The sequence below is a fragment of the Onychomys torridus genome, chromosome 15, assembly GCF_903995425.1.
Source record: "Onychomys torridus chromosome 15, mOncTor1.1, whole genome shotgun sequence".
Taxonomy (NCBI): domain Eukaryota; kingdom Metazoa; phylum Chordata; class Mammalia; order Rodentia; family Cricetidae; genus Onychomys; species Onychomys torridus.
In genome coordinates, this window is record NC_050457.1 from 26,239,338 (window position 1) to 26,262,609 (window position 23,272).

At 44.0% G+C, this 23,272-nt stretch overlaps 1 protein-coding gene across 2 annotated transcripts; it reads left to right on the forward strand.

The window, feature by feature from the left end:
- Window positions 1-2,544: 2,544 nt before the first annotated feature.
- On the forward strand, window positions 2,545-21,359 carry Cd180 (CD180 molecule). Of its 2 annotated transcripts, XM_036207046.1 has the most exons (3): window positions 2,545-2,794; window positions 17,002-17,168; window positions 19,100-21,359. In XM_036207046.1, the coding sequence occupies exons 1-3, from the start codon at window positions 2,705-2,707 to the stop codon at window positions 20,826-20,828; spliced, it is 1,986 nt and encodes a 661-aa protein (XP_036062939.1). In that variant the 5' UTR covers window positions 2,545-2,704; the 3' UTR covers window positions 20,829-21,359. The 2 variants fall into 2 exon arrangements, with proteins under 2 accessions (XP_036062939.1, XP_036062940.1); XM_036207047.1 differs by lacking the exon at window positions 2,545-2,794 and having other exon boundaries at window positions 17,111-17,168; window positions 19,249-21,359.
- The last annotated feature ends 1,913 nt before the right edge of the window (window positions 21,360-23,272 follow it).

Consider the following 23,272-nt stretch of genomic DNA (forward strand, 5'->3'; position numbering starts at 1 on the left):
TAGATATGAAAGAGCTTGAATTTGCTCACCTATTAGCTTGAGGAAACCAGGAACACTCTGGACAATATAGGGAAGGTTTTACAGTTAAATAGAAGACCATATCTTATATATAAACAACTAAAATTGGCCAGAACCATTTCTTGAGAAATAGTGAGTTTTCTGTTGCTGAGGCATTTGGGGGCAGACTGGAAAATAGTGCAGTATGTTTTGGTCTAAGCTGTGGAGCAAAGGGCTGTGGAAGGGAGAATTGAGGCATGAAAATCATTTGAATGGGGTGACCTTTAGGAGAATGTGACTCTTTACAGTCTGGAACCAAATAAGGGTTTCATTCTTGCCTCTGAACTCTAAAACCTATCTTCCTATCTGTTTGCAATAGTTTAAATTGTAATCTATTTCATATTTCAGGGTATTATGCCCTGAATATTTGATTTGAATGCTGTGGCAGAAGGTCACTCATATTCATTTATTTTCTCTTACTCTTATACACTGGCAGTGAGTCTCTTGAATCCATTATGCAAACGCACGCAAATCATATGCAAATGATGTGGCCTCAGAAAATGACAAAATCTTACGGTCTTAACGGAGCCATCAACCCTTTCTTTCTTTAAGACAGAAAGTAATATGCCTTCTCAGTGTCTCTGGGGGTAGGAGACAATTTCCTGAGAGTGTTATTTACATGACATTGGAATTGGTGGCTTAGAGCAGACTTCACTCCATATTCTTTATGTTTATGCAGGGCTTTAAGGTTAAGAAAGCATTTTCCTACATATGACCCCATTTGATCCTCATAATTACCCTGTGATGTAAGAGGAGCAGCTCTGGCTTTTCTGATAAGAAACTGCTTTCAGAAGTGCAGTGTCGGAGGTCACTTAGTTGGGAAGCAGTGGACCTGAGGCTTAGAACCAGACCCCTATGAGTCCACACCACAATGAGTGCCTTCTTTGAAGTAAAGTGGTCTACCAAACACCTTTATTGGCTTAGACCACGTTTTGCAAGTAACATCTTCAGCGGTACACTTGTTGATGAGGGTGGCATTTTATGGCAATGCCTAGGTGCTGAGCACAGCCCAAATGTAGCCCAAGTGAGCAGCTTTTCAGGCCCGTTTTCAGTCTCTGCTAAGACTGACAGGTGAACCCTTCTCTGTTCCGGCCACTGTTCCGCTGTTTTAGGGGGGCTTCTTACCATGGAGAGTAGAAATGTGTCTCCTCTGTGAGGCCACCTGGATCTGAAGCCCAGCTCCACCATGATCTGGTGGTGGAGTCTTGGGGAGGTCATTTAATTTCTCCAAGTCATCAGTTTCTACAAGTATAAAATGAGAAAGAAAAAAAAAGGTAGAAATATTGTAGTATAAGGGAATGCATCTAAACCAAAATAAAATCTGGTCTGCTGGCTAATAAATGTTTAGTAAGTAGTGGCTACTTGGGTTACTTTATCGGTGGTAGTGACACAGAGGAGTATATCTAAGGTCACTGTGGAGTCTGAACTAGGAACTGGGCTCTTGGAAAGTGGAATGGAAGAACAGTGACCCCAATTACCCCCTATATATCAACTAGTTCAAGGATAGAAAAAGACGTGGGGTAGCTCAGTTTTCTGGGTAAATGCTTGAACCTTTTCTCTCCCTGCCACACCTTGACCAACCATCCTAATAATTACCACCCTCTCAAAGGGTTTTCTCTATTTCTTTTTATCTCCCTCCTCCCCACATCCTTCACTTAAACAGAGTTTCCTGTAGCCTGGGATAGCCTCAAACTCCTTAGGACCTTAGCTGCCCATCCTCTTGGCTCTATCTCCCTACTCCTGAAATTATGGGAGTATACTATATTATGGGGTGCTGAGGGACCAAACTCAGGGTTTCATGCATGCTAAGAAATCACTCTACTAATTGAGGTACATCCCAAGGCTTCAAAATTATTTCTAAGGCAAAAGGGACCCCAGGCTGGGGCTCTTCATTCTGCTCCCTCGGCCAGGCTGCTATATCTTTTAAAGTTGTTTTGTTGAACTTGGAGCAGTTGTGAGGGCAGAAAAGGGGCTTCCACCTGAGCTGTTAAAATATCAGTTTGAAGTCACCAGAGTGAGAGAGAAAGTAAGCTCCTTCCATAGGAAGATCAGGAGTGGTCCAGGGAGCAGCTGAGGTCCAGCCAGCAGGACAGCTGAACCTGTCAGCTCCTGCCCTGGTTCCCGGTTTTGCAGCCCTCCCATCCGTTGGAGCAGAGCTCTCTGCCCCTGTCAGCATGCTCCAGCACTTCTCCTAGTCACCCACAAGGACAGCTAGCAAAGCAGCAGCCAGTGTGAGTGCAGATTCCGGCGTTCCCAGTCTCTCATGAGGAGAAACTAGAAGCTGGCCGAATGGACCAAACCCTTGAAACTGGCTTCAAGCCAATGGGAAGCATCACAGTGGGACTCTAGAGGACTGCTCCACTGGTCCACATTGGTCAGGAAATGTACTAGGCCACCCTGGGGCAGAGCTGTAAGTTATTTTTGGCCAAGATAGTTGGTATGCAGAAAGACTTCCTTTTTTTCTCTCTCTCTCTCTTCTGCAGCAGAGATCTACAACTGCTGAGTAGTTCACAGCATTTCAGTTCTAAGATCAACCTTCCAAGTAACTCTATGCCTGCCAAATTGCCAGGGCTATTAGAGTGTGATTATCCTGCTTGGCTCTGAGCATTAGATAATCCTACCCAGCTGGGCTTGCTCCGGACCTGGGATGGCTCTGGACATCAGCTGCTTCCTTTTAGTGGCACTTTTTTCAGTCAGCTGTGAAGCCATCGCCTCCTCGGATCAGCTATGCGTTGAGGTGAGTCCAAACTATTTGTCTCTACCCAGCTGACTCTTGCTGAAAAAACTGAGATATGGCATCACAGACTCATCTGAGCCTTGGCTTTAAGTTTCTACAGTCCTAAAGTGGACAATGGGGGATATCAACAGACTTTCAGTGCAAAGAGCAGACCTTCTCAACCCTGACGCCTAAGCCATGAGAGCTGTGTGTGTGCACTATCCCAGCACATGGCCACTCACCACTCCCCACACAGCCCTTTGGTTTCTCAGCTGTTGTAGTGAAGAGTAGTAAGGAGAGGCCATAGCAGGATTGGCTTTCTCCTCCAGTTGGACACCCTTCTGTCTGTTAGACTAACCCACAGGAGTAAATCTGAGAACCAAGCCAACTCCAACCTTCTGTTTTGAATTGTAACAATATTTATCAACCAGTGGGAAGTTGTAGAGAGATGGAGAGAAAGAGAGAGAGAGAGAGAGAGAGAGAGAGAGAGAGAGAGAGAGAGAGAGGAGAGAAAGAACGATCAGTCCTTTGCCATCTTAAAATGGTTCAACCTTCCTCATACTGTCCTTGACTCTGGCAAGTGGCTAGTCTACATGGGCATGCTTGACAAAGGGTACACATAGAAAGGGGTGGCTTGCTCAGGTCCTTTCCTACTTTGGGACAGAGAAGAGAATATAAGCCAGGGAGAACTAGGAGCAAAATGAATCTGAGACCATAGTCAGACCAATCCAAAACTCAAGGCAAAGACTTGCCAGACAAGGGTATGAATGAAGTCTGGAACAGAAACAAACAGAAGCTTGTTAGCCTTATATCTGAGTGGACTCAGGCTGTCCTCAGACCAAGCAGAGACAGGATACTCAGAAACAACCAAGGCAGGGATGGTATATTAGTTTCCTCGGGCTTCCAGAACTGATGCTAGAGAGTAAGGGAAATCACATGATAGGGGAATCTGTTGTTTGTCCTTTCTGGAGGCTGGAAATCAAGGATCAAGGGAGTGGCAAGGTTAAGGTTGTCTTCCTCTGAGCATTTTCTTCTTGGCTTGTAGGTGGCTGCTGTCATGTCTGTAGGCTGGAAGGTAGTAGCAGGGTCGTCTTCCTCTAAGGACTTTTGTCTTGGCTCATAGATGGCTGTCTTCTTGTGTATCCACCATGTGCCACCCCCCATGCTTTGCTGTGCCTAATTTTCTCTTATTGAGACATAAGTTGTGTTTGATTAGGACCTACCTAGATTTCCTTATTTTACTGTAATTTATCTTGAAAAGCCTTGTCTCCAGTTATAGCCACATGAGACACAAGGTCCTGGGAGTTAAGGCTTCAACATAAGAAGTTTGGGGTTGGGAGGATGGGAGACAACTCAGTCTATAAAAGAAATAAAAGAAGAAAGGGCCTTCATCAGCCCCAGCTTCACCTCATTCAAATTGGGAGGTCAAATTCACCCACCAGGTAGATGGCATAAAGAGATTGGGATGGGGGCATCACCTCCTCAGTGACCAAGGACCAATGCCAGTCACTTGCTGACAGCATCCCTAGCTGGGATAATTTTCTCATTCATTCAAGTTCCTCAAAACTAGGCTATTTGCTGTGCTCTGATCTTAATTTAGTAGTTCAACTTTCAAAACCCCACACCTAAGGGCCTGTGTGGCCCTTCTGAGACCACAAGAAGTCCAGGAAGGGCCAGCTCTGCTGGGAAACTTCCAGTAGAGCTACTGAAGTAGTCAACCACTCATGAAGGTCACCAGTTCCCTTTTGTACATGGCCCCTGCTTTGGCAGAGAAAAGAGAAATAAGGCAAAAAGAGGGAAATTGCCTGTGGTAGACTGTCAGTACCATGCCCTTCAGTTCATGGGAGTAGAGCTCGGTGTCCCAGATCAACAAAGGCCCTGCATTACAGTGAAGACTTCCGTTTTGGAAGTCTAACACAACAATCCCCATCTCCACCCTGTGGCTGCCTGTGGCAGGAATCTTAAAAGGTCTTATTAATGAAATCAAACCCCAAGCCAGTTATTGGGGTGAATGCTGGAAGATCAGAGACACAAGAACAAGCCACAGTTACCTCACCTCGCCAGTTCCTCAGCTGGTCTTGTTTCCTCAAACTGGAAGCTTCTGAGTCCTCCTCCACATGAATCTCAGCTGAACTGTGTTGCTCCAAAGCCTGAACGTTTAACCAACCAAATGCTGTAACTAACTACATGCTTTTACTCTACTAGTTCCTGGTCCTCATGCCTTATATACCTTTCTTTTTCTGCCCCAATCCCCTGGGATTAAAGGTTGGGTTTCTGGAATTAAAGGTGTGGGTCACCATGCTTAGCTGTTTCTAAAGTGGCCTTGAACTCCCAAGTGCTGGGATTAAAGGAGTGTACCACCACCGCCCAACTTCTGCTATGGCTTACTCTTCCCATTTTCTAGCCACCATTTTTGGCTTTGTTCTAGTGGCTGTCTGCTCTCTGACCCCAGATAAGTTTATTTCAGGGAACACACAATATTTCAGGCAACACAATACCCACCACAGCTGCCTCTGACACATGCCTAATTTTAAGTAGCCTTTTAACCCATTCTATTAACATCAGAGCTCTATTTTCTCTTCCCTCTTCTCTTGTGGGAGCCCACAAAGGTTTTCTAGTGAGATCTGAACTTGCTTTACACAGCAGGGCTGCATTAGGGGATGGCTTGACCATGTGCACGGTCACCAGGTGTTTGGGATGGGCTACACTTTGCTTGCTGGGGGAGGTCTTTTGCCTCCCCTCTTGGCATCCCTTTAAAAAGCCCTTTAGCAGAGCCAGAAGGGGCTGGTGGGTTAAAACCCAGGTCCTTCCAAGGCTATCATGTTTTCTCTCTCTCTCTCTCTCTCTCTCTCTCTCTCTCTCTCTCTCTCTCTCTATATATATATATATATATATATATATATATATATATATATATATATATCTTTCTATCTACAAATTCCTCATTTCCCCCTGCTCAAGAGTACCCTGGGGGAGGGGATAAGAGGGGCTGGTCTCCCTCTTTCTCTCTCTTTTCCTTCTAAGCAGCAGGATTCTGAGGCTGTTTAATGCATAAATATGATGGGAACATGGTCCCGAGGGTTCCAGGCCTCTGTGCCACAGATGGGTAGGAGGAAGAAGGATGGGTTGGGAGAAACCTGTGCCTTTAATTTTCACAAATGGTCCTTCCCTACGTTCAGATCACCTTCTCCCCCCTTTCTCTTCTTCCTTGTCCCACTTCAAGCATAGTTAGGCACTTGCTGCCTGTCTGTTCCTATGACTCACCATCATGAGCTCATCGAGTGTGATAACAAGGGTTTTGTTTTGGTTTTGCCTCCTTTTCAGCATATTAAACTTTTGTCGAAGCAACACACACAGAACGTTCACAAAGCCCTCCTTATGCAGTTAATTGCAGTTTCACCAATAAACACATCCAGGTATTCCCAATACAACTCAAGACACAGCGTGTACTCAATACTTCAGAAGCCCTCAAGCCTTCTCCAGGTCATTAGTTCCTGTAAGATATCCAATTTTCTAACTTCTATCATCATGGTTGCTTTTATGCCTGTCAAAAAATAACTTTACACAGTAGGGGGCCATAATGTTAGAACTCTTTTTGCCTGGCTCCTTTTTCTTAATATTAAATTGGTGACACTTTCTGATGACTACACAATAGTCATTTGTTGATCCCTACCATTGAATGACACTCTGTTTGGTACAAGACCCCATCATTTATTTATTACTCTACTGTTAATAGAAAACTGTATTGTTTATAATTTTTCTGGAAGTTTTTTACTGGTTTTGGACTTTGATTATGCCTTTCTTTAGTAAACAATTAAACAAATGTATGATATATGAGTACCTGAGTAAATATATTTTCCCAAAGGGTGTATGTGTGTGTGTGTGTGTGTGTGTGTCTGTCTGTCTGTATTAGACATTGCCATCGCTATAAAACATTGCTACTAATTAACAGTCATTGGCAGTATGTGTGACTGTTCATTGCTCCAGAGTCTTGTTAACATTTGATATTAAATGTGAGCCATCCTGATGGTTGGGAAGTAGGATTTCATTGGGATTCCGTCTTTATTTCTCTGATGAATTATTAAATTGAGTACATGTTCACAGTTGTTTACATACTTCCTCTCTTCTTGTACTGCCGAGAGTGTCGCTCTTGTGCTAGATGAGCCTTATGACACTGATACACCCCCAGCACTCTGCAACTACATTTGTGTGTGCAAAATGCTTAAGTCTTTTGCCCATCTTCTCCTTTGTTGTCTTGATTTGATAGCCAATATGTTCCTCTACTCGGAGACTTTCAACTTTCCTAAAGGTTATCTTTTGCCAACTGGAAGTTCTTAATATTATTATAACTTGATTTAACATTTCTTCCCTTAATTTTCAGTACATTTCTGTCTAGTTTAAGAAATCTTTGTCCACCCCAAAGCGATGATGATATTATCCCACAGTTTCTTCTGGAAGATTTATTGTTTCATATTTCTAAGTTTCACAGCTCAAAAACGGATATACACATACATGCGTATATATATATGCATGTTGAATAGATGTCAGAATTCATATTTTAATAATTTTTTGGCTTAAGTTCCAACCTACACCAAATTCTGAGAAAATTATAATAAAAACTCATGAACACTCCACAGAGAATCTATCTGTTGCAAAATGCCCCATGTTCTCTGTATGCGTGTAACAAAATTACAACCATGACCAGGCCTTTAGAGACTAGCAAACATGCAGACTAGCCGGAATCCAGTGCTCTGTAATTGCTGCTGTTGTAACATTGTCAATGCACTCTGAACCAGTCCCTTGGGCCTGCAGGCTTACTCCCCCACCCCCATTTCAAATGGGCTCACCTTGGTCTTGCTTGATAGCCACTCAAAACCAGGGCAAGACAAGGTCCTTCTGTGTCTAGGAATGGGGTGGGCTTTACTTGGCAGTGCCCTCTTTTGAAGAACTCCAAGTTCACAGATGCACCAGCTTCCCAGGACCTTTAGATGATGAGGGGGATGAGATGACCCCTGAAGTGGACACTCCTGCTCAGGACTGAGACTCCTCACAGCACACCTGCAGGGTGAGCTGCTTATCCCCAAGCTAGAGCTGAGCAAAAGGGAAGCCAGGGCAACACAGTACTGTGAGCTTGGAGACAAGCAGGCTAAATCTCTAGAGCGGTGGTCCTTAACCCTCCTAATGCTGCGACCCTTTAATACAGTTCCTCGTGCTCTGGTGACCCCCAACCACACAATTATTTTCGTTGCTACTTCATAACTGTAATTTTGCCACTGTTATGAATCGCAATGTAAATGTCTGATATTCAGGATATCTGCTATGTGACCCCTGTGAAAGGATCGTTCCACACACACGTCCCAAAAGGGATCTTGACCCACAGGTTGAGAACCACTGCTGTAGAGGCACAGAAAACAAAGCAGGCTTAATTGTAATGTCCTTCACCTGGAGAGTCAGCTTGACAACACCATTTTAGGGATGTCCCTTCCTGGGAGTTTTCCCTTCATTGGCTGTTTTGTTTTCAGAGAGTAATCTCCGCTCCGGAATTTAGCTTACCACTCAAATTGCTCCTTTGGATCAAGGTGTGATTAAAGGGGGTGGGGGGTGGGGGTCAGTGTTTCCAAATCCTCATGCATGCATGTGTCAAGTGCCCTGGACGTCTGAAAAGCTGGGAATAAGCATTCAAGTGAAATTCAAAGGCTTCCAAATAAGAAAAACTTCTCAATGCTTGCAAGGACAGAAAAGACAGAGGAGTGGGAGGCAGTTGAGGCACAGCAGAAACCAAATAACATCCTGATTGAAAACATGCAAAGGAATGCCTGGAGAGGGGATTGCAAATACAAAGGAGCCCTCCTCTAGGTAAAAGAGGCCCAGCTCTGAGCCCAAGCTGAAGACAAAGTAGCCGGCTGGGGTCCCAGTGCACTGAGGCTCCTAAACAAATGCAGCATGTGCAGTTGCATGCCTCTGAGTGGCTTTGCGGCCGCTCTGCTGGCACAGACATTCACATTAAGAAGGATGGGGCCTGTCGGCAGTGCAGCCAGCCGAGGCAGAAGAGAGAAAAAGCAACTTTGGAAACTGTCCATCTCCAGAAAGAATAATCACGTGGGGTTCAGGGAGCTGTGGCATGGTGGGCGTCTGCCTGGGAAGAAAACCCAAGGCTTGTGGTCCTGGAGCGGTCTGTTGCTTTCCAGCATCTCTGAAGGATGCTCATTCCTCTGTTCTATGATCCCATGCTGTGCTGGAAAAACTCACCCAAAGTGCTGACCCTGGTCGTGGTAGTGAGAAAGAGCTTCTACCAAAATGCAGCTTCTACCTGAATCCAAGACCAGGAAACACATAGAACCATGATAAAAGATGTTCTGGCACACATGAGCCTACTTTTTTTCTTTCAAAAAGGAAGAAAGAAATAAAGGAAGGAAGGAAGGGAGGGAGGGAGGGAGGGAGGGAGGGAGGGAGAGAGAGAGAGAGAGAGAGAGAGAGAGAGAGAGAGAGAAAGAAAGAAAGAAAGAAAGAAAGAAAGAAAGAAAGAAAGAAAGAAAGAAAGAAAGAAAGAAAGAAAGGAACCAGTGTCGTAAGAGGCTGAAGAATTGCCTCAGAGTAGAGAAATCTGTGGAAATTTGACAACAAATGCAAGGTATGATTGTTAGTTATTTAGCAGCACTCTTACCCCGCGAGGAACACGTCCCAAACACGACAAATCCACAGAAGAGCTGTTTATTAATATAGAATAGAGGTTAGAGGTGACAGGCCTGTGTGAAGCAACACGTGAGTGAGGAGAAGAAGAGAAGAGAAGAGAGACCTGTGCAAAATGGCGCCGGCTTTTTAAAGAATGAGCCGCACATGCGTACAGGACCACATGTAGCTACTCCACGCATGCGTGTAGATTACATGGCTTTATGCAACCATGAAAAGCCACGGAGTCCTAGCCACGCGAGATGTTCTGACCTGGAAATGGCTATTTTGAACCGGAAATAATTAGGCAGTCCGCTGGGCAAGCCCAACCGTGTGGACATGTTGTATGTAATTTTCTATCAATGATTCCAGATTGCAAAAACAGAAAATTACCTTGGAGGCCAGCAAGGCAGCAACTAGCAAAATAATGGACTATTGAATAATAACCGGAATGATGTTAAACATTCTGAATTTGATAATGGTGCTGAGATTGTATGTCCTTGTTCTATTTTTTTATTATTATTCTTTGTGTCTTTCACCTCGTGTCTCCCAATTCCACCCATCTCCTACCTTACCCCAGATAAAACAAAATAACATTTAAGAGAAAAAGGAAAAAAGAAAAAAAGAAGGGGAAAATCTTGTCATGGAAGCTGCAGTGTGACACAGTGAGTCATGCAGTAAACCCCTTTATCCATACCTCTTTAGAAGCGGGCATTCATGGCAAAGACTCACTGGTCTGGTTCCAGGCCCCTGGTCCCTGCTGCACCATCGACACTGGGCCCTCACTGGGACTCTTCCTGGACCCCCCATTGCTGCCTTGTGTTGTGGAGATCCTGCAGCCCTAGGGCATAGGAATGACCAGCCCCCATGCTCCAGCAGATCATAGATGGGGTAGATGTTGGGGTGGGCCAACATATAACCCTGGTTCTGGGCCTGGGTAGTTGCAGGGTTGGTCAGCCTGCCAGCGTTCCCGTCTTCACCAGGATGGGCTCTCCAGCATTGCCCTGGCTGGTTCACCCCTTGCAACAAAGAGCAAGGGGTGGGAGCCAGTTCTCTGGCTTTCACATCCTCAGGGGTGGTTCTCCCACACCTACACCTTCAGGGCCAGCTCTACTGTGTTGCCCAGCCAAGGGGAAGGGGCCACTCTCCAGAGTGCTACTGCTGATGAGGGGCAAGGACAGATCTCTTGCTTTTATGACCTCAGGCATTGATGGGGGTACATCTCTTCCCCACCCAGGCTACCACAAGACAGATTAGTAATGGGGATAGCTCTCCCATGCTCACCTACACCTCCATCAACAGTGTCAGCTCTATTGTGTTGCCTAGTTGAAGTGCAAGGCCTGGTGTGGGACAGGAACAGTTCTCACATCTGCCTCAGTCATTGATAGGTGGTGGGGAAGACATATGTCCCCTACCCATGCTGTCACTAGACAAATGAGTAGTGGGGACAGCTCTCCCATGTTCACTTCCTCAGACTGGTTCACCCATACCTCCACCGACAGGGTTGGCTCTATTGTACTGCCCAGGTGGGGTGCAGGGCCTGTTCTCCCAAGTGCTGCAGCTGGTGAGGGGTTGGGTCAGCTCCCCCACCAGCTTCAGGTGGTGAGAGGCAAGGAGAGAAGGGAATCTTTCCCTCACCTATGCCACCAATGGCATAAATACGGCATGACCTGCTCTCCCATTCTCATGCCCTCAGGGCCAGTTTGCCCATGCCCCTGCTAACAGAGTCAGCTCTATTGTGCAGCCCAGGTGAGGTGTAGGGCCCTCTCTCCTGAGTGCTACAGCCTGTGAGGGGCAGGACCAGTTCTCCCCAGTGTTGCAGTCAGTGAGGGGCAGGGCCAACTCTGCACAGCCCTATCCTCTCTGCCTTTGGTGGTATTGGGAGACATGAACATCAACACAGACCATGGTTGCATTAGAGCCATGAACCAGACATGGTCCCCAGCAGAAGCCCATGCCGAGACATGACCATGGCCCTCGGTGGCCATGAAGCCACCCACCTCAGCCCATTCCTCATCTTTTTTGCCTCTTCAGATATGCTTGTGTCCACAAGATATGAACTGTTTTCTCTCTCTCTCTCTCTCTCTCTCTCTCTCTCTCTCTCTCTCTCTCCCACTTCACTCCACACATTTGCTCACCACAGTAGTGCCTGTCTGCCTGATGCTGCAAGATGCTGGGGTGGACTGCCCCAGGCTTGCATGTGGGTCTTCTTGCCCCATTTAAAATGCCATGGTCCTGGGCAAGACCATGCCTCCTCATCACAAAGAGATCATAGTAGTGCCCAACTACCTAGGCTGGAGACATCTCTAGAATCTGGGCTAAGAACCCCCAGGCTATGATTCATTGAGTTTGGCCAGCACCAACTGCATGGCATGGGGCAGGGGTGTTGCTCATATGTCCTTGTTCTTAAGGAGGTATAAAGTGAAAAATGTAACTTACAAAACCTTACATTCAAAAGGACTAAATGAGAGTGATTGTGTGTGCGTGCGTGCGTGTGTGTGTGCGTGTGTGTGTGTGTGTGTGTGTGTGTGTGTACACACACACACACACACGCACGCACGCACACATGTTCACATTTCTAGCCTTAAAAAATAAAATCAAGGTTCTCCTTTACTTTATAGCCAATATCCACTTATGAGTGAGTGCATACCATGTTGGTCTTTCTGGTCTGGGTTACCTCACTCAAGATGATTTTTTTCTTGTTCCATCCATTTGCCTTCAAATTTCCCGATGTCATTGTTTTTTATAGCTGAGTAATACCTCATTGTATGAATGTACCACTTTTTTAAGTCTGTTCTTCAGTTGAGAGGCATCTAAGTTGTTTTCAGGTTCTGGCTATTATGAATAATGCTCCTACAAACATAGCTGAGAAAGTGCCCTTGTGGTATGACTGAGCATCCTTTGGATACTAAAGAGGCTAGGTAACAAGAAAGGCCCAAGGCGGGGAATGGGTGGCTCTCCCCGGGAAGGGGAAACAGAAGAGATGTCCCGGGTATAGTGGGGGTGAGTAGGGATGGGAACTTGAGGAACCTGGTTGGGGAGTGCATGAAGGGTGAGAGTGCTGAAAGATAGCTGGAAACATGAGGCATTTCAAGGTCAGGTAGAATCCTGATGCAAGAGAAATGCCCACAAATCTACAAGGATGACCCCAGCTAAGCCTCCTAGCAGTCCATAGTGGATACGTAGCCTGAACTCGCCATCTCCTGTGATCTACCCCGACTGTCATCAGACAGACTTTGTTGTTGGTTTTTGTTTGTTTGGTTGAGTTTCTGGGGTTTTTTTTGTTTTCTTGGTTTTTTTTTTGTTTGTTTGTTTGTTTTGTTTACTCTTTTTGGGGATCTGCCACCCAGTTCTCAAATCACACACAGAGGCTTATTCTTAATTATGAATGCCTGGCGTTAGCTTGGCTTCTTTCTTGCCAGCTTTCCTTAAATTATCCCATCTACCTTTTGCCACTGGGCTTTTCCCATTCTCTTACTTCTGTAACTCTTACTCCATGGCTTGCTGTGTAGCTGAGTGGCTACTTGAGTCCTCCTCCTTCTTTGGCTACTTGATCTCTCTTTCTCCATTCTCCTCGATTTCTCCTTCTATATCTTCTCTCTGCCTGCCAGCCCACCTATCCTTTCTCCTGCCTTGCTATTGGCCATTCAGTTCTTTATTAGACCATCAGGTGTTTCACACAGGCACAGTAACACAGCTTCACAGAGTTAAACAAATGCAACATAAACAAAAGTAACACACCTTAAATATTCTACAAGACTTTATCCAATAATTGATGGAAACAGATTCAGAGACCCACAGCCAAACGTTAGGCCGAGCTCAAGGAATCCTGCTGAAGAGAGGGAAGAAGGATTGTAGGAGCCAGAAGGGTCAAGGACATTATAAGAAAACCCACAGAAACAACTAACGTGGCTCATAGGAACTCACAGAGTCTGAACCAACAACCAGGGAACTGCCCTAAGCCCTCTACACATGTGTGACAGTTGTGTAACTTGGTCTACTTGTAGGACTCCTAACAATGGGAGCAGGGGCTGTCCCTAATGCTTTGGCTGGCTCTTAGGAACCTGTTCCTCATACTGGATTGCCTTGTCCAGCCTAAACACAAGGGGAGGAACTTAGTCTTACTGTAACTTGATATCCCAAGCTTGGTTGGTACCCATGGGAGACCTGCCCCTTTCTGAACAGAAACAGGAAGAGTGGGTTAGGGGGCAGGCACATGGGTGGTGGAGGTTGGGAATGGGAAGGGAGGAGGGATGGGAAACTGAGGCTAGGCTGTAAAATAGACTAATTAAACATAAATAAGGAAAATCAACTGGAAAAACTATCCAATGCTTCTTATATGTTGCTAACTCTCGTGGTCATAACAATTTTTATTGTAAAACTCTGACTGCACAAAATGGTAGGGGGCAGCCGTGTGTAGAGCCCAAGACATGTTTGGTTTGAAATTCTAACTCTTGTCATCCCCGTCCTCCTAGAAATCAGGGCCATTGATTGCTATTTCCATCTTTGTGGAGATTTGTGGAACATGCTCCGGTGAGCTGCCTGCCTGCAGATCTCTCCTTTTTGGCTGGGGTGAAAGAGCTACTTCACTTCCTTGCCTTTCCTCCATCTCAAAGCTCCCTTGGCCCCTGGCTCAGCAGAGTTTTTCTGCCGCCCCTACTTTCTATTCCCATTAGTGCAGTAAAGTGCTTAGAAGGCCCAGGCGAGGCTGAAAGAGGAAATAATTTCAGTGTCCTGGGCATGTATATTCAGAAGGGGGAATTGGTAGCCTCAGGCCTTTTACAGTGATACTATAGTAGAGACAGACAGGCTGGCTGATTCCTCTTTCTCCATATGTACGTGAAGTCAGATATGCCAGTAGGGACTAGAAAACAAAAAGGTCTCCTCCAAGCCAATAAGAACCACAGCAACAGCTAACCACACAGGTTCTCTCTGGGTGAGCCACATTCACAGGCACCAGGCACAGTCTTGTAACATGCTTTTTCTCACCAGTCAGCTTAATCTAGGTTTTACATGCAAAGTGTGCTTTTCAAGGACATTATGTGGATGGATTTGTGGCAGTGCCAAGAGGACTGTGGTTCTATAAAAATGGAGGATAATTTACAGGGAAATATAAATATGGCATTTTCATCATCGACAGTTGTAATAGCCTCAGAGAATAGAAGGAAACCAGTGGTTTCCTGAAGATGTGCATGCTTAGTGGCACTATGAAAAAGTACATTATTGAGCAGGAAATGGAGTTAAGCAAAAACGTGATTAAAATGGTGCCTTCTAGAGAGCCTCACTGGTCAGGGGAAAAGGGAGGTGTGTGTACTTCTGTTTCCAGCTAGGACAATCTGTTTGTAGTCAACAGTAGGAAGGCAGCTGAACTAGAATGTGGTGGGGCAGTCTCATGGGCCACCAGAGAGCAGGTGTGTGATAAGGAACGGCCAGAAGACCGGTGGTTACATGAGCTCACCTTAGATGTGAGACGATCTGAGCACTGGTGGTCCCTGTTGCTCATCTTCTTGTATCTCCAATGATACCTTTCTTAGCTAGGAGCCTTCCTAGGCAGGATACACATCACCAGACCTTTCTACCTGCCCCACCCCCAATCACACACTCACCAGCCACACACACACTACAGCAACACCAGATAAACCATGACCCCACAGTTCTGATGAATATCTTCCCACTGCTACTTAGTTAAAGATCTGTATCTTGGATTAGGGATTTAAGAGGCAATGCCTGTCAGATTTCAAGATCTTCGACTATGTTGAACACAGGGTGGGCCCAAAGACCCACAGTGTAGTAGTCACAACCTAGAGATCCTAAAAGGGGAAATGATTCACATTTCAAGGTTGAAACACACAAGATCTGTGTTACTTAGTTTTCCTTTTAATAGTGTATTAAGAAAATTTGTTTCAAAATAGTTACCAGAACTTCCATTCAAGGACGGTCAGCGTTTGTCTTCAAACTTATCTACCCAGTTCTGCCTCCTCCCTCCTGCTCTGTTCGTTTGTGTTGTTTGTTTGTTTGTTTGTCAGAATCTTACTATCTCAGATTGGCTTAGAATTTGCAACAGTCCTCCTGTCTCAGCCTCCCAAATGCTGGGATTACGGAATGATTTGTCTCTTTTTCTTTCTTTTATTTATTTTTTTATTTTTTTATTTTTGCCAGAGTAAGTTAAAGCAAATATCAAACCTGTCACTTTATTTCTAGCTACTTTAATCTGCATCTAAAAAAAAATCTAAGACCATTTCTTTTATATAGTCATTAGCCATTAATGTTTAAAAAATTAATATTCTTTCCCTCTCTCAAATTCATTATTTCTCAATATCATCAAATCCTGTCTTCAAAGTTCTCTGATTGTTTATAAAATGTCTTTTCCTAGCTTTTTAAAAATTGTAATTTAAACAAGGGTTAATCTATTATTTGCCTGTCTAAGTAATTACAGATATCTTTTTCTTGTAAAATAGCTTTTAAGCAGTTATTTCCTGTGCATATACAAGCATGTGAGGACACACCATGGCATGTATGTGGAGTCAGCTTGCAAGAACAAAGTGCAGGAGTTGGTTCTTTCTGTCCTATGGGTTCCCAGGGAACAAATTCAGGTCAGCAGGGTTGGTGGCAAGTGTCCACTGAGACATATCACCAACTCCCCTTTATCTAAAAAACTTTTCTGACCTCCTCCTCCTCCTCCTCCTCCTCCTCCTCCTCCTCCTCCTCCTCCTCCTCCTCCTCCTATTCCTCTGCCCTCTGCCTTCCCCAGTTACTTACTATATAGAATGTCCCACTTTCTGTATTTGGATGACTGCTACTTTATGACGTTTTAACTTAGATTTGCTGTGTCACTCACTTATAGATATGAAGCTAGGCCTAAAGTCTTGACTAGATTCCAGTTTATTCATTCCTTCATTTGGAAGCTTCTTTTCAGCAAGAATATTTCTTCAGGGTTCTTCTAGGGAGTATCACATTTTCTTCAGCTGGACTTATATTGATAGCAGTGTGGCTATTGACAATTCTTTTCTCTCTCAGTACTGAGGATTAAACTCAGGCTTGTGCATGCTAGAAAATGCCCTTGGATTTTGTTTGTTTATTTGTTGTTGGGGCGGGGGGGGGGCTGTTTGTTTTTCAAGACAGGGTCTTGCTGTGTAGCTCAAATCATCCTTGAGTTCATAATCTTCCTGACTATCTCCAAACTGCTCGGATTAGAGGTATACCCTCCACATTTTGGCTTACATCCAATACATTCCTAACAAAGCATGTAATTTTCTTAATATCATTTAATTCCATCATTCAGAGTTCTCTGATAGACTACAAATGTCTTTTACCAACTGATTTATTTGAATCATAATCTAATCAAGAGCAAGTACTTTATTGTTATTTGTGGTGGTAGCTTATTAAAAACCTGTAGTGAATAAGATTGTACATAAGCATTTTGTGGTTTTGCAAGTATAGTTTTGGAGAAGATTACTAGATGTGAGACTGGTTCTCAAAAGGTAAATCATAAATAATTTTGCTAGATAGTACATCAAATTACTAAGTCCAATATTAATTTATATTGCTTCTCCCATCAGAAAGAAACCAACAAAACATACAACTGTGAAAATTTAGGTCTCAGTGAAATTCCTGGCACTCTACCAAACTCAACAGAATGTTTGGAGTTCAGCTTTAATTTCTTGCCTACAATTCAAAATATGACCTTCAGCAGACTCGTAAATCTCACCTTTCTGGATTTAACCAGGTAGGTAATTCAGCTCCTTGCCTGCTCTTGACATTTTACTTAAGCAAAACCATATTCTACATCCAAAGCATCTCTGATACCTCCTATAGGGCCACAGATAAGCTGCTTGTCTGTTTATCCTTCCCCAAGGAACACATTTCTGATACTAGGATGTATTGTAAATGAGGTCAACTAGGAGGAAAGCATTCTGCTCCCCAGCTCTGCAACAGCAGTGCTGTTTAGAAAGATCTAAAGCAGTGGATCTCAACCTGTGGGTCACGACCCCCTTGGGGGCTGAATGACCTTTTCACAGGGCTCACATACCAGATATCCTGCATGTCAGATATTTACATTACAATTCATAACAGTAGAAAAATTGCAGTCATGAAGTAGTAATGAAAATAATTTTATGGCTGAGGGTCACTACAACCTGAGGAACTATATTAAAGGGTTGCAGCATCAGGAAGGTTGAGAATCACTCACCGTTCTAAGGAGTATTGGTGGCCAAAATGAAAACATATCTTGGCCAAATCAGATGCCATATTATGCTGAATGTTAACATAGTTGGCTATTACTAGGCAATGACATTTTAGAAGAAACTCTTAGATCCCTCTATTAATATTATTTTGGTGGTGGTGGTGGTTTGTTTGTTTTGGGTTTGTTTTGTTTTGTTTTGAGACATGGTCCTTCTTTGTAGTCCTGGTTCTACACAAATTCACTATGTAGACCAGGCTGGCCTTGAACTCATAGATATTTGCCTGCCTTTGCCTCCTGAGGGCTAGGATTCAAGGCAAGCACCCCTACATCTGGCTTCTGTTAACTTTTTGTTTATTTGTTTTACACAAATTAGATAAATGTCATTATTGGTTCTAGAGGCAGAATCATGACTCCAATTGCTGAAATATAGCCTGAAAGCTGTATCTGAATGCTGACCCAATGTTTGAGAACAGAAGGGCAGAAGTATCAAAAGCAAGTGAGGGCATACAACTAGTTTATGTGGAAAGGAGGGAGAGAAGGCTGATGCTTTCACAAAAGCTGCATCCCTTAGCAGCTCTCCAAGCTGGCCTTCCCACCCCTGCAGAGTGGGAGAGCAAGCAACTGTAGCCATCTCTCATGTTTACAATCACCATTGTGAGATACTATGGCCAATATCACGACCCACTTGTGGGTAGACGAGTGAACCATTAGTGTGCATATGTGCCAACAAAGGGGTGTGTATTCATGTGCACATGTGTGTAATCAATCCAGTGTTTTTAGATGTAATATCAGGATGGTGCTTTCTGAGTGTTTAGTGTTCTCCAGCTCAAGGAGCATTTTCCCATATATCATTTGACACGCAATAGTTCTTCATAAACCTCTTTTATATTTAATTGATGAAAAAAGAGGGCAAGACTGTAGCCCAGTGGTAGACAGTGTACTTAGCATGTCCTAGGTCCTGGATTCAATCTTTATTAATCAATGCCTCCCCCTAAAAAAATCAATAAAGATTGTATCTTACCCATGGTATTCCATATGTGTGTGTGTGTGTGTGTGTGTGTGTGTGTGTGTGTGTGTGTGTGTGTGTAGTCTCCTATGTGTTCCCTGTGGTATATTTTATACTAAATTAAATAGTAAATCATAGTTTAATTTCTACAATCAAGTAAATCACTGGGATTTTTTCTTAACCCCACCCCATCCCCCCCCCCCCCAAAAAAAAAAAACAATCCCTGAGTGTTCACTCTAAGGGACAAGGAATAAATATAGAATAAATTCTAAATCAGAGTGTTCAGAACTAAGGCTATTCATCAACCCAATAAACTGCTCTGTGGGTGTGGAAGAAAGTTTGACTTTGCTTTTCAGTAACTTGGGCTATTTTGCTATTGCACACAAGGAATTTCTTAATCCATGGTTGTGCTGCTGTTTGTTCTTTTGTCCTCATATAAATGATTGCTAAATACTCTTATCTCTTTGAGGTGCCAGATTTACTGGATACATGAAGACACCTTCCAAAGCCAACATCAGTTAGACACACTCGTGCTAACTGCAAATCCCCTGATATTTATGGCAGAAACAGCACTTAATGGACCCAGGTCACTGAAACATCTGTTCTTCATCCAAACAGGAATGTCCAGTCTTGAGTTTATCCCAGTGCACAATCTGAAAAACTTGGAAAGTCTACATCTTGGAAGCAACCATATTTCCTCCATTAAGCTCCCCAAAGAGTTCCCAACTGAGAAGTTGAAGGTTCTGGATTTTCAGAATAATGCTATCCATCACCTGTCTAAAGAAGATATACAATCTCTACAGCTGGCCACTAACCTGAGCCTTAACTTAAGGGGAAATGACATTACAGGGATTGAGCATGGGGCTTTCAAGTCAACTGTCTTCCAAAGTTTGGACTTTGGAGGGACTCTCAACTTGCTGGTTCTATTCAAGGGTTTGCAGAACTCTACTATCCAGTCTCTTTGGCTGGGGACATTTGAGGACATTGATGAGGAAGAAATTAGTTCCTCTGTGTTTGAGGGACTCTGTGAAATGTCTGTTGAGAGCATATCCCTGCAGAAGCATCACTTCCTTGACATCTCATCTAGTACATTCCACTGCTTCACTAACCTCCAGGAACTGGACCTTACAGCCACTCACCTGAAAGAATTACCCTCTGGGATCACAGGACTAAACAACCTCAAGAAGTTAGTTCTCAGTGCAAATAAGTTTGATAATTTGTGTCAAATCAGTGCTGCCAGTTTCCCCTCCCTTACACACCTTTACCTCAAAGGCAACGTGAAGAGACTTGCCCTTGGTACTGGCTGCTTAGCCAACCTAGAAAATCTTCATCTGCTTGACCTGAGCCATGATGACATTGAAACTTCTGATTGCTGCAACCTGCAACTCAAAAACCTGTCTCATTTACAAAGTCTAAACTTGAGCTACAATGAACCCCTGGGTCTAAAGACTGAGGCATTCCAAGAATGTCCCCAGCTAGAACTCCTGGATTTGGCATTTACCCGATTACGTGTTCAGGCTGCACAAAGTCCCTTCCAGAACCTCCATCTTCTGAAGGTTCTAAATCTCTCCTACTGTCTCCTTGACACCAGCAATCAGCATCTCCTTGATGGCCTGCCAGCACTCCAGCATCTGAACTTACAGGGAAACCACTTTCCAAATGGGAATATCCAAAACACCAACCTACTCCAGATACTGGAAAGCCTAGAAGTCTTAATTTTATCATTCTGTGATCTCTCCTTCATAGACCAGCAAGCCTTCATCAGTCTTAAGATAATGAATCATGTAGACCTGAGTCACAACAGGCTGACATCTAAGAGCATCGAGTCTCTTAGTCATCTGAAGGGGATCTACCTCAATCTAGCTTCCAATAGCATTAGCAGCATCCCACCTGGTCTCCTCCCCATCTTGTCCCAGCAAAGGACCATTAATTTAAGAGGAAATCCCCTAGACTGCACTTGCTCAAATATTTACTTTTTAGACTGGTACAAAGAAAACAGGCAAAAACTCGAGGACACAGAGGACACTCTTTGTGCAAATCCGCCATTGCTGAAGGGAGTCAAGCTATCTGATGTCACGCTGTCATGTGGGATCACGGCTGTGGGCATTTTCTTTCTTATTGTATTCTTGCTTTTGTTCACTGTTGCCTTGATTTTTGCAGTGAAATATTTTCTCAGGTGGAAATATCAACATATTTAGCTCAAGGTTTCCAGAGAAGGCAGATAAATGTGTTTAGCAAAATTGTCATAAGTAAAAAAAAGAAACAAAAAACAAAAAAAACCCAAAAAACAAAACCTGTCATCCAAAGACTTTTCAGTTGGTTCCTAACATTGTGCTGGGGTTCATTGAGCTTTTCTGAACATGTCTTACTGGTAGGAGTCTCCCATGGGGCTGGGGCTAAAGGACTAGGCCCTAAAGACAGAGCCACTTCCTCCTGTGAAACGTGGCCCATATTCACTGAACCGCAATAGCAACCCCACCCATCTGAGAAAGGAGAGCATCATGCATCACCCTTCCGCCTGCCCAACCTGGCTATGCTGGGGCCAACCCTATCCCTCCACTCTTTCTCTCATACTTCTGACATTTTGCTTAAGGCTCAGCTCTCTGTAATTGAGCCATTTGGGAAAGTTAGGCCCCAGCAAAGTCTCCATGCTCATTTTAAATGACAAAAGGTAAAATGTACAATGAATTTAAAAGAAAAGACAAAGTAATAAATTCTGCTTTCAAGTAGATTCTATTAGTTACCTCAATTATTTGCTTTCTAAGGTTTTGAGAAGCCCCTAGGGGGCCAACAGTACAAAACTTTTACAACCTCTCCCCATCCATCCCTGCAGGTAGAATTTCATCTATTTCAAAAGGAGGAGGTTCCCCTTTCCCTATCTGGTTTTCTGGCTCTTGGGTTGCAAACTTTGAGGTGGGCTGTGGTCCAAACTGTTCTTTTTAATCATCCAGGTTTCTGGTCCTTGGACCTCTCTCCCACAGGAACAGGGAGATGAATCACACCTGGTACCCCTTGGAGAATATTGAAGAACACCTTCACAATGGAACCTTGTGGATTTATGTGTCCCTACACACTAGCTGTCGGGAACATGATAAGGCCAGTTTAGGGAGAAGAGATTTCTGTTCAGTCCAGGGATATTCCCAAAGGTTGTGGTGGTGACAGATGACATGGGGCTATTGAATGCTGATAGACAGAGAGGACACAGTAGTTGACTATGTCACAACTTAATCCCTCCCATGTCTCAAAATCCCTCTGGTGCAGGCTGAATCTCCTGAAGTCTGAATTGCTAGTTAAAACTCAGTTACTGTAATGATTACAATTACTGTTCCCTGAATCCAGAGATTTAAGCATCAATAGATTGATAATATTTTTTTAAAATATTGCACAAATACTAAACATACTTCTTCATTTCATCATTCCCTAAACAACATAACTATTTACATAGCATATATACCATGTTATGTATTATTAGTAGACAATACCAAGGATATGGAAATATTATGCAATTCATATGAAAATACTATCCTATTCTATTTTTGTATAAAGGACTGGAACATTTAAGGTATGCTGGTATCTGTGAGGACTCCTGGACCCAATTTCCCCATGAAAACCAAGGGCCTGCTACATAAGACCTTGATTAAATTTCATAACTAAGTTTAGATTAGAGATGCTAACTAATTATGAAATGCTGGTTGAATATCAAAGAATGATTGACCAATGGTAACATCCCGTCAGAATGATAAGAGCAGCCATGTCTTCTCTTCACCCCCTGGAAAAGCTGTTTAGGCTGGTGGCAGCTGGGATGAACCTCTTTCCTACTTAGGATTTCAGCCGCATTTCTCACATGCATTTCTCACATGGTCCATCCTTCCTTCCGGAAGCTCCTGCAGTCAGTCCTCACATCCCTGAGACTTGCAGGCATGGTTTCCTCTTCTGAGAGTGGCTTTTTCCCATATAGCTAATCCAAAGCCAATGATGCCACATCCCGTGAACTGTCCACCTCTTTTATTGTCTTTATGGCTCTTCAACATCCAGAATCATGGCTGGGACATGATATGGTTTCAGGGTGTGTGTGCTCATGCTCACTGATAAATGTTCATGAGGAGGCCAGATGTTGACATCAGGTGACTGCTTCACCATCTCACTGTTTTGAGACATGATCCTTCACTGACTGTGGAGCTCACCCCAACCCCAGGGATAGATCCCTGGGGTACATCTCCATGCTCTGCCCCCAGTTCTGGAGTTACAAATGCACACTGTTCTGACAGTCTTTTCACTTGGGTGCTAGGGAGCTGAACTCAGTCTGCAGGCTTGTGCAGAAATCACTTTACTCACTGAGGCTCCCCCGACAGCCCTCATGCTTTATATATATATTTTGGGGAGGGGAGCTGAGGATTGAACCTGGGGCCTTGCACTTGCTAGACAAGTGCTCTACCACTGAGCTAAATCCCCAACCCCATGTTTTATATTTTGAAGAATGGCTGAGATTTTGTAGGCCTCTGGTCCCCGAGCCCTTAGCAGTGGTTACTACGTTGGCCACCACCATCCCCACTTACCCTTAGCTCTGGTCACATCTCCGATGCTTCCTGCACCGTACCCTCCATTTATTTCTCACCGGAAATTACACAGAACAATCTGGTAA